Source organism: Gossypium arboreum, chromosome 13 (genome assembly GCF_025698485.1).
Source record: "Gossypium arboreum isolate Shixiya-1 chromosome 13, ASM2569848v2, whole genome shotgun sequence".
NCBI classification, from domain to species: Eukaryota; Viridiplantae; Streptophyta; class Magnoliopsida; order Malvales; family Malvaceae; genus Gossypium; species Gossypium arboreum.
This window is the reverse complement of record NC_069082.1, coordinates 100,248,912-100,259,982: the sequence shown is the minus strand read 5'-3', so window position 1 is coordinate 100,259,982 and position 11,071 is coordinate 100,248,912. Positions and strand designations below refer to the sequence as shown.

The 11,071-nt window shown below is 36.8% G+C and overlaps 2 protein-coding genes across 4 annotated transcripts; one reads left to right on the top strand and one right to left on the bottom strand.

The window, feature by feature from the left end:
• The first annotated feature begins 5,450 nt into the window (after positions 1 to 5,450).
• Positions 5,451 to 8,188, top strand: LOC108464592 (uncharacterized). Of its 2 annotated transcripts, none has more exons than XM_053024160.1 (3): positions 5,451 to 5,810; positions 6,740 to 6,873; positions 8,010 to 8,188. In XM_053024160.1, the coding sequence occupies exons 1-3, from the start codon at positions 5,678 to 5,680 to the stop codon at positions 8,022 to 8,024; spliced, it is 282 nt and encodes a 93-aa protein (XP_052880120.1). In that variant the 5' UTR covers positions 5,451 to 5,677; the 3' UTR covers positions 8,025 to 8,188. The 2 variants fall into 2 exon arrangements, with proteins under 2 accessions (XP_052880120.1, XP_052880119.1); XM_053024159.1 differs by having other exon boundaries at positions 5,464 to 5,810; positions 6,731 to 6,873.
• A 1,147-nt stretch (positions 8,189 to 9,335) lies between these two features.
• Positions 9,336 to 11,071, bottom strand: LOC108464591 (uncharacterized). Of its 2 annotated transcripts, none has more exons than XM_017764956.2 (3): positions 10,809 to 11,071; positions 10,195 to 10,472; positions 9,336 to 10,037 (listed from the first exon to the last, which is right to left on the bottom strand). In XM_017764956.2, exons 1-3 carry the CDS (start codon positions 10,932 to 10,934, stop codon positions 9,509 to 9,511), a joined length of 933 nt encoding a protein of 310 aa, XP_017620445.1. In that variant the 5' UTR covers positions 10,935 to 11,071; the 3' UTR covers positions 9,336 to 9,508. The 2 variants fall into 2 exon arrangements, with proteins under 2 accessions (XP_017620445.1, XP_052880118.1); XM_053024158.1 differs by having other exon boundaries at positions 10,195 to 10,483; positions 10,809 to 11,042.

Below are 11,071 nucleotides of genomic sequence, written 5' to 3'. Positions count from 1 at the left end.
TCAAGAACAACAAGGGCCCAAAAAAGCCCAATAGTAGAAATGTCTCAAAACAGCTCAAAAGATGTAATAATAGAAACAAGGTCCAAACAAGCCCAGCTCCCCACGATATTCAACTATTTGACCCTTGCTATCATCAGAATAGGAGGGAAAGGAAGTGCCAAAGGATGTTGGGGAAGTAGAGATGCAAGGGGGCTGCACCGGTTGTCAGCATGAATGCCTTCGGCAGAGACCACGCCTCGGCCAAACTGAAAAAAGGAAGTTATCGACCACCGTTAAAGCCAATCATGAGCAGCGACGGAAGAGACCCATTAGCCATAAAAATGGCCCCAACCACTAACAAAAATAGAGTTTGTGTGACGAAAGCCAAGGACTATCAAGCTTCGACCAACTGGGAACTTAAACGGTGGCGACCCCATCCATGTCCCCCAAAAAATAACAAAGGCTAGCAAGCAAGGAACACTAACCTGGAAAATAAAAAAGAAAGAAAAATATAAGTAACGTCGACTAAGGAGTTGCAAACGCTAAAATGGTAGAGAAATGGAACCAAACAAAATCATCGTTGGTAAGGAAAGAAGCCAAAAAGGCCTCAGCTAACTTCTCTCACAAAGGTTTTTGGCCAAGGATCCTCTCATTCTGTCGAGCAAGATCCAACAAAAGCAAACAGATGTGCCCATCGTAGGAACCATGAAAAGAGAGGAGGAGATTCTTTTCAGTTGAAGGGAAAAAAAGCAAGAGGGTAGAGGAAGGAATGACCACGGCTGGTTTGGCAATTAGCCCTATTGTTGGCTAGATAGAAAGCAAAGACAGTGGTTGTATTGTTTTAACTTTTATCTTTACTATCATTTTTTAGCATGGCTGAAACCACGAAGAGAGATGAGGAGATGGTTTCATGTTGGAGGAGGAAAAAAGCAAGGGAAAAGGATACCAGCATTTACTTAACTTTCAATGGTGTGAAATTAGTCACTAATATTTACGAAAAGTGGTAGATCAATCATTAATATTTTTGAAAAATGATAAGTTAATTACCCAAGCCCATTTTCTGTACAAACCTAATGGGACAACTGACATGGCTCGACCAGATGTCCATGTTGGATTTGGTGTCCTAAGTGTAGTATTTTCGTCAAAGTACACTTGTAAATTTCTGAACAAATTAGTTAATAAAATTATTCATGAATTACATTAATACTTTGTATATTGTACTCAAAATGGAAGTAAATGTTACTCATTGGTTTTCTATTATTTAATTAATATTTAGCGATATTACGTGGCCAGATTGTAATATAGAAAGACAACTTGTATTAGTAGATAAACCTAAACATGTCCTTAGTCTAATCGGAACTGAACAAACCGATTGAAAGACTAATATTTCACCTATCAAGTCCAATTGGGGAGATGTTTTGTCTTGGGCATCGAAGCGGATGACTCCTAGAAGATAAAGACATAGATGTGACTGACTGGATTAATAGTACATCGAATTGGATCCAAGTAGAATAGATCCTAAATCCGTTTATGGATTTATTCGCTTGTGACGCTCATAGTGTGGCATACCTAAGTCCTGGGTGGATGGCAGACTATGTATACGTGACTCATATACTTTGATGTAAGTAAAAGTATAAGTTTGAATAAATAAGGAGCCGAAAGTTGATGTGTTGGGTGTACGACTTCTACAGTATGTAGCGTCCTTCACAATAGTGGAATTTATAACCTGAGACATGGGTAAATTATATCCTCTCATAGGCATTACATGGTTGATGAAAAGTAAACGTGCCACGGATCGTTCGTCTTTGTGATGGATAACTTTATCATTATTTGATAGTCATTGACTTTTCATGAAGGAAGATGTAATGGTTACCATAAGATAAAATAGAATTATATTGGGAAAACATATATTATCTTAAAGAGATCAATGATATACTATAAGGGCAACACACTTATGACAAGGTCATTGGATGAATGTTTAATAATTGCTTTCGTAATAATATGTCGTTAGGGAGAGCTCAGCCACAATACTATAGTGAAATGTCTTCATGATTAAATGAGTTTATAATTAATAGACGAAAAGCCAAAATTTAATTATAAATCATTTGAGCCTTAATTACATATGTCAAATCGATCCCTCTAATAGCTCGTTGAAACCGGAAATGAATTACGTGTTTAAATCAAAATGAACGGAATGAATAGAAACAAAGAAATAGAAAACATTCAAAAATTATTATGGTTTTCTTTGAAATGGAGAAATGGAATTATTTGGAAATAAATGTGGGTTTTAAAAAAATTGGAAATGAAAATGAGAAATGATCCATTTGCAAATATATATGGATTACTCAGAAATGATCAAAAGAATGATTTTATGTTTTTGAGCAGTTTTAAAGTCCAAAAATGAAAATAAACCATTCAGTCATAATGAATAAGTTGAGTTGTGAAATATTAAATATATTTTCTTGAAAATTTTACCAAGGGTAAAATCATCATAATTTTATAGGGGTAAAATTGGGATGAGAAAGTTATTTAATTGGAAAATTAATATTTATTTTGGAAAATAGAAAAATATGTATTGGGTTGGATTAAATTATAAAGTGTTGGACAATTTTATTGATTTATTAAAATGTTGATTAAATTTGTTGTTATATAATTTTATAGGTTGTTTGAAAGAAACTAATCGTATGTTTCTATTTCTATTTTTATTTTTTAATTGTATGTTTTTATATTTAGATAGTTTATATTAATTTTAATTATATTATTATTGTAATCTAACATAATTTTTTTATTGTAGATAAATTATGGGAAATAATTAGATATTTACCGTGTTTTTTTCGAAAATTGAAATAATTTATTGTATTTTTGAAACAAATTAAATGAATTCATTTTTTAATTGCGATTTGCAAAGAAATGGGTTCTTTGATTAATAATAATCATATATCAAGTACTATTAATGAAATGGTAATATTTTTTTATTTGATACTCATGTTATTTGCGGAATAAATTATATTGTATTAACTATTTTGCTAATTTAATAATGTCGTGGCCTGCACTGCGTATTGAGGGGCCGTGTTAATAGTGTAGGGTTTCTGCCAGATGAACACCTGATACCATACTTAGAGTTAGCCGGGTTCGGATCAGCGGCATTGATCCAGACTTTTGATCTGCGATACGTTTTGATTTTTGCTTTAGTTGAGCGATGGCGTCCGGAGACCCACACATTTCATTTGTCGTGTGAGGAGTGCACCATCACTCTAGAGGGTGTTGCACTACAGCTAAGGCTCACCATCGAAGGGAATGCGATAACGAGCATAAGTTCGATCTCTAGGCCGACTGCCTTTTGCTATGAATTACTTGGATCCTCACCAAGTGAGGAGAAATTTGCTAGTTTGAGGTTTTCATAGCTAAAGACCAATTTTGAGTATTTGCCGAGTACTACTGTTCCAGCTTACATTACGTACATTATAGGGGGTGTACTCATGTCGGATGCAAACAGAAGTACAGTCCACTTGATGTACTTACCTCTATTATCCAATTTTCATAACATCCGTTCATACAGTTAGGGGTCCGCAGTGTTAGCCATGTTGTATCGTGAACTTTGTCAGACAACAGATCCTTCTGCGATGGACATAGGTGGATGTTTTATACTGCTGCAGTCGTGGGCACTTTACCGGATGTCATTCTTGGCATCCATTAGTCACCAATCATATACATTTCTATTTGTTAATAGGTGATGAATTTTTACTCGTTATAACAATTAGTTGACTTTTTTTTCAGATTATATTGTTCTAACAATTTGTTTTCATAGATAGAGCACTAATCCAGGTATCGAGAGATCATACACGGTTTCGATATATCGTCTAATGATTGAGAATCATACTGGAGAGGGGGTAAATTTTTCCAATATAAACTTAATTTTATTATTTTATCTCACTCGACCTGCGTTAATATAATTGTGCAGTTCATTTGGATGTCATATTCTGTTCTAGAAATTATGACAGTTATTCCCTCATCTGCTTATGTCCATTCAAACCTATGGTGTATTAGCGCACCTGTTATCAATTTTCAGATAGTGGAGTGGTATCATGGCGATCAAGTACTTCAGCAGTTCGGTTGCATACAATATATCCCGACACTGCTAGTACGATTGGGCGAGATCCATAGGATGAATAGGAGGGGGAAGTATGAAAATGATTGAAGAGAAGTGCATGAAGAATATATTACGATATGGAACAACCGATTGGGGAGGGTACCTTATATGGATCGTGCTTTGGATCTGCAGGCCTCGTTAGAGTACATATAATGGTACTGTGAAATAGGGAAACCATTTTTTTTGGTGGGCAGTCAATGGTAGTCCCTCTGCATATGACACAAATTGGGCAACCCTTTCCAGATCCACATCATGCACTAGAGCCAGAGCCAGAACTACACTCTGGGGATAGTTCTTATCATCCAGATTTAGAGGGTGATGACTATTTTCCGGGCTCGTCAGGCCATTGATATCATTCAAAGTTTGATATCTTCAGCCCACTACCACCTCAGTACTCTAGTCACCCTAGCTCGTATCCACCTCAGTACTCCGCTTCTTCCAGCCGTATCCACCACCGTACTCCACTCCTCTCGATCCGTATCCACCGCTGTACTCCACTCCTCCCAGCCCGTATCCACTGCCGTACTCCACTCCTCCCGGTTCAAGTTTATCGATGGCGTTTGAGACATATGATTTTTCGTCTATGTTTCACACACCCCCACATAGGGATGAAGAGAACATTGATCGTCGCAATCGCCCGCAACGTGAATGTCGAGCTCCACAAAAATATACCCCTAAAACCACACTATTAAACCATCAATTTTAAGGGTTTTTAATATAAATAATTTCATATTTATGTAATGAATTTTTGGAATTTTATTTATCAATTTAATTTGTTTTTTTGTAATTTAAATAGTCAACTTTGTATTTATGTAATGATTTTTTTTCCATTTTATTTATCAATTTTATGGGTTTTTTTTTGCAATTTAAATAAATAAACTTTATACTAACTATGTAAGTTAAATTAAATTAACAACAAATTGTAGATAAATTTTAGATTCAATCCTCTCAACATGTAATGAACAACATCTCAATTTCTACCTGGTCACGACGATTGTCCAATATGGTAGTTTCGGAGAGGGCATTTACTCCGGTTATGACTGGCTAATCTGCAAACACCACAAAGCTTCTCGTTGGATTTCTCCTTAATGTCAATTCTATTATGGATTCTGGATGATTGCGGACGACCTTTCGGGTTCCTACGCAACCCTTTGTCTGGGACAAGCTTGAAGGTCATCGGAGGAACCTCCCAAGTAGATAGGTCATGAAGCACGGGTGAAATAATTGAATATTGTGGGGAGCTGGGCTTGTTTGGATCTTGTTTCTATTATTGCATCTTTTGAGCTCTTTTGAGACATTTCTATTATTGGGCTTTCTGGGCCCTTGCTGTTCTTGATCCCATTTTATCGATGGATGCTGTACGTCGAAAAGAAAAAAGAAAAAAAAAAAAAAGGAAAAACAAGCGGTACCTATCTGAGAGGCATTGCGGCAGATTACCCAGAAAACAAAAGGAGGAGAATCAAACGAAGACGAAGTAAAAAGAAGGAAATCTGAGCAAAAATTCCAAGAAATAACGAAAGTAATAGTTGTACTGCATAAGGCTCTGAAATGGGGGATAACAAGGAATTGACGCCGTCAAAGTATGACATGAACGCAAAATGGGACGCCTGCATCGATCTCACTCTCCGCCGCTTCGTTTATGCATCCTTGGCTGGCGCTTTTGGTGGCCTCCTTTTCTTCAGTTTGTTCTCTTTCCCTAATTTCTTTATTTCTTTCTCCTTTTAAGATATGTTGTTTTCGATTTGCCCCATTGCAGATTAGCCTAATTGATTCTACAAATTTTGTTTTCTCATATCCACTTTTTATCTTTCTTCTAGTTGTTTCTATGTTGTTCTGCACTCGGTAGCATTCTCTTTTCCAGTTATATATGCGCCTGCTCTACATTCATAGCTGTAGATGTTAATGTAAATATGATGTATATTCATGTCCAAAATATTTAGGGATTTAAATTGCAGTCGTGGATAGTTTTTTGGATTTGTTGTGTTTATTGGTTGCGAGTGCGAGGTATATTACTACACTCAATTGCAGCAAATATCTACAGTGAATACTGGTGGCAAAGAGAGCCACAAATGCAATTAGCAGCCACAATATCGAGCTATGGCTGCTATTTACAATTTTGTTGTACACTTTACTATCCATTTAAGTGGCAACGTTTGATTCCAAGTGGCTTCCTTAAGGAGAACCTTGCATCCCAGCATGTTGGTTTTAGTTCACCTCAAATTCCAACACCGGAAGTAGCTCCTTTTTGCCTTTGTTGTAAATTGCCTAGAAATGACGAGGAACTTGATTAAGGCTTTGCTTTGTGGGGAGAGTGGAAAGGAACTGTTTATGATTTATGACTCATAGCCACCTTCAATCATCAATGCTACCTGGCAAAGCCTAAACGGTTGAAGTGATTATGCATTTTAACTTTTTGCTAGATGTTAATCTAAGGCGTGGACAAAGTAAACTGAGTTCTTCCATTTTGAATTGCTTCAGTTTTCTTCTAGTACTTGTATTTCCAGGCATTGTCGCTATCATGCCTTTCCGTTTTTGTGCTTTCTGCTTTGCATGTCTTCCTTAATCCTTCCTTGAGTTCATAACTTTGATTTGTCCTGTCAGGGAGTCCAGTGACTCGATGGGCATCTGTAGCTTTTGGTGCTGGGATTGGGATTGGATCTGCATACACTGATTGTTCTAGTCTTTTTGGTGGATATTCTCCAAAGTTGGCTCCTCCGAAGCTTGATGATGCTCCTGCACCCAAGGTTGAACTAATGTTTTATTGAACTATGGGTTTAATCTTCTGGAATCTTCCTTTTTCTAGGTTGCACATTCATGTTCTAATTGTTTAGTGTAATCCTTTGTCCACTACAAATGTTAAAATTTTCTTCAACCTATCAACAGTCATCTCAAGGTGTTAAATGAGAGGATATGCATCAGCACTGGTGGGGTCATTCTGGGTTAGGTTATGAATGCCCGCTAATCGATTTTGTGATCGTCAACTTCAATGCTCACACTCAACCAACTTTGTTAGAGCCATCTAAGAGTAATCAATCTGAATTAAAAAAAATGGTGATGATGAGTGAACCTTTTTCGTAGGTTAATTTCTTCTAACAATGACTAGAATTAGATGTATGTATATAAAAAAATCTGAAATATTGTGGAAAGTGAAACTGTGATGCTGATGAATCAAATATGGGCATTGGCATATATTTCAATTACTGAGCTGAAACAACTTTCATTGAGCTTTTCTTGAATAATTGCTTAAAATGTCATAAACCATCAGGTTATTAATTGTTTCTCACCTAGAGTACGCCCTACTCATAGGCCCTTGACCTTTGAGTAGCCCTTTTAAAATAAAATATAACGACCTATAGGTTGAAAATTGAAGGGGGTGTTCAGATTTTTATGGAGTACTCCACCTACGCCCATCTATGCAAAACTATATACATCAGATCAACTTATATTTGAATAGGGACCGGAGATCTCTAGTATAAATTATTGCTTAGCTGAACTGTTTTAAAGTTTTACGAAAGGCATTTTGATGGGAAAGTTGTGAGTAAAAAATCTGCTGCTGCAAGGGGAAAAAATATTTTTTTGCCAGTGCCCAAGCATAACCAATTTCTCAGGTGAAAATGTCTAGTTGGTTATTGGCCCCCGTGTAGTGGATGATCTTTGCATAGAGCCTTGGCAGTTTAGGGCAACTATTCTTGTCCAGAGTAGATGTTGTTGTTGATTTTTCTGACAGTTTTACAGTCTGGTCTATTAAGTTCTAACTTTATCAAAAATCTGCATAGCAAGGATGCTTCTAGATTTTAGTTTATTTCAATATTATTCTACATATTATATGTTTCAAGAATCTCTATAAGAAAGTTAATTTACTTCTCTTTTCTTTTTCCAGGAGCAAGTGGAGTGAGTTGATTTTGTTGAAGTTCCTCTAAGATTATATGTTGGTGGGTAAACAATTAACTTGTTGCACCAAAAGTTTGTTATGAATCACATTATCTTTTATTATGTAATTCTATCAAATGAGTAAACACAATTTGAAGCGGAAAAATAAAAACAAATACTTCTGTTGCAGTCCTGCATTTTGCGTGATTATTGTTGAGAGTTGGACTTGATTTATCTGCTGTGTGTTGATATCTAGAGTTCTTTTTCAGCTGCCTCATGTCATGGAAAAATTAAGGATGCGTGTGTAGGTCATATTTTGTCCCTATTTTTTCTTTATTTCTTCTCCTGCCTTTGTTGAACTCTCTGCCCTAGAAGCTAGCTTTTGAGATTGGGTTGGAGCTTCTTTAGCTTGGTATCATAACTATGTTCCTTGCCCATTTCGTTATTTTGCTTGTTGTACCATGTTTCATGAAGTATTGAACTATTTACTTTACAAGCTAGCTTTTGAACTTAGGTTTGAGTTGCTTAAACCAGAGTTAGGATTGTGCACTGTGCAATTAGCCTTCCAGAAACCTCACTGCACAAACAAATTATTGTTCCACCCTTTCCATTTTTTGTCATCTTAAATCCTAACATAACCTTGGAGCTTACTTCAACTATGTCCAAAATAGAACGAGCTTAGCCTCAGCACTTGAATTATGTCAGTTATCTTTGCCTTTGTTAGAAGTTAAAGCTAAGATTGAATGCTCTTTCATGAGTCGTTGGAAAGAACAGAACAAATAAATAAAAGATGGGTTTAAAGCTACCAGTCCATAATTTGAGGGTTTAAGTGGGAAGCCTAACCTAGTTTGAGACTTGTCTAGTTCGGTTAGGATCAAATTGAACCAGTTTTCTCTGCATCCAAGCCAGATTGCTATTTTGAGCTTTTAGTTTTAACTCTGAAACTGGTAAGTTGAGTTGGGTTTCAGTTGAATAATTTGTTAGGATGAATATGCTTAATGAAATGCCAACATGTTTGCAGTTTAGATACAGATGCAGCAATTTCTTTTCAAGTCTCAATCTGGGTGCTTCTAGTTTGCTCTCTATTATAATTTTTCTATTCAAAAAATGCTAAAATCTTGCATCATTCTATTGGTGCAAACTGAAAATTGGGATCTTCCACTCTGAATCTGTTCATTTGAGATGCATTTACTCTTCAGGATTGAGTTTCACCTCATCTTGAGCTTAGCTAAATTAATTCATGTAGCTGATATCTAGCAAGTCTTAATCTGGATCTTAATCTCTACGACTTTTCACCTATTCACAATCATGAATTAAACCCCCAAAAGTTAAAAGGTTATCCTGAAAATTCTTGTAATATAAAAGAAACGAAAAACGACATTAATTAGCGTATATACATCAATGGGCATGAGCATCCTCAAGAACAAATTGCTTGTTCAGAGTATTGCCAGAAAGATGCACCAATTCTACCTTAAGCACCCTATAAGATAACCATAAACATAGATGCGCTCAACTGTTTACGAGTAGGCCATCATGAAGCCAATTCCTCATCAAGGTAAACGCCTGCTCCGCATCTGCATCCTCTTCTGTAGATCCCGGTCGATGGGCAAAGGCATGACCTCTTCCTTTGAAGATTACAACCCTAGAGCCGTTGCCAATGATCTTCTCGAACTTGCTCAAAACACCAATAGGACAGAGCAGGTCATCATCCCCTGAAATGAACAACACAGGCACCTTTATTTTAGATGCCGGTGTCGGATCCATCCTGGTCCCATAGAATGAGACAGCAGTGCTAAAACAAGCACCCTGGTCAGCGGCTAAAACATCGATCACACGGCCACCGCCAAAGCAAAATCCAATGATACCAAGTTTCTTTGAAATTCCTGCAGCTCTAAATTCATCAACCATCCATTTTGTTGAGGTTGCTATGTCATTTGCAACCCTCTGAAGGTCTTGGCTAGCCAGCCATTGTTCAAACATTGGTTTTGGTCGGCCCTTTTCCCAGGGGTCACCACGAAATAGGTCTGGAACAAGGACACTGCAGTTTCATTTAAGAATATGAGTAAACAAAAAGGAAGAATTAATACACACCTCAAATCTAAGTAGAGTTCACAGGTTCACAGCCATATAATGGAAAGAAGGGTCAATAAGCAAAGAAAATAAAACTTAAGGGGTTACAAGGTTAATAATCGTACTTGTAACCATGGCAGGCAACTTGGTATGCGAAATCTCTTGTGGCTGAATCTTGAAACCCAAAGATATCAGATAAAAGCAAAACACCTGCTCCATTATTGTTCTTCACTGCCTTAAAGAGATAAGCTTGGATGTTATCATCTCCTTCCCCAATTGAAAGCTCAACTCCATTCACTAATTCACATGCTTCATCTTCCACTCCCACTCCCACTGCACTACACTTTACTCTTTCACCTCTCTTCTTTCCTGATGATCTTTTCCAATTCAAATTGCATTTACTCTGAACATAAACTGAAACTTTATAGTCAGTTACTTTTATATGATCAATTTGAGAAACAACTGCATGACCTCATAGTTTTTTTGGATATTAAAACATTAAACAAGGTAAAAGGGTTTGTCTTGTTGGATGAAAAATTACAAGGATATGCAATCAATCCCTAAGCCTGAAGCCTTTCCCTAATTGATGTCTAATTCTCTATTTCTTTGTGATAAAAGAAACCAAAGACATTGTCTCTAACAAAGTTTTATTTTAGCTTTGGTTTTCAAGTTCAATTGGATACAATTATTAAATAATATAAAGAGAGCTGAAAAGGGATAAAAAATGATTGAACCGTACAAAAGTTGAGAGGAAGCAGAAGTGATGATGGCAGGGCAGAAGAAAGCCTCTTCTGCCAGGGCATAGGGAGGAGGAGAGCAAGGAGGAGGAGGAGGAGGAGATGGTGGTGGCTGAAGCCAACCCCATATGTAGTGTGAGAGTGAAAGAAGGGGCGCGGGAGTTGCAGTGTTGCGCAATGCTAAGAAACCGATGAATTGATTGAAGATAGATATTTTTTGTATTTGTGGACAAAATGGCATTTCAACAGCAATGAGGATTGGTTT

What these genes read in the sequence shown, in the direction of transcription:
- LOC108464592 (XM_053024159.1), top strand. Translation starts at nt 5,678, where the DNA reads ATGGGGGATAACAAGGAATTGACGCCGTCAAAGTATGACATGAACGCA. An exon ending in TGGTGGCCTCCTTTTCTTCA is followed by an intron (nt 5,811 to 6,730) that starts GTTTGTTCTCTT and finishes TTGTCCTGTCAG; the next exon opens with GGAGTCCAGTGACTCGATGG.
- LOC108464591 (XM_017764956.2), bottom strand. Translation starts at nt 10,934, where the DNA reads ATGGGGTTGGCTTCAGCCACCACCATCTCCTCCTCCTCCTCCTCCTTG. An exon ending in TCTGCTTCCTCTCAACTTTT is followed by an intron (nt 10,473 to 10,808) that starts GTACGGTTCAAT and finishes GTTTATGTTCAG; the next exon opens with AGTAAATGCAATTTGAATTG. An exon ending in GTTGCCTGCCATGGTTACAA is followed by an intron (nt 10,038 to 10,194) that starts GTACGATTATTA and finishes ATGAAACTGCAG; the next exon opens with TGTCCTTGTTCCAGACCTAT.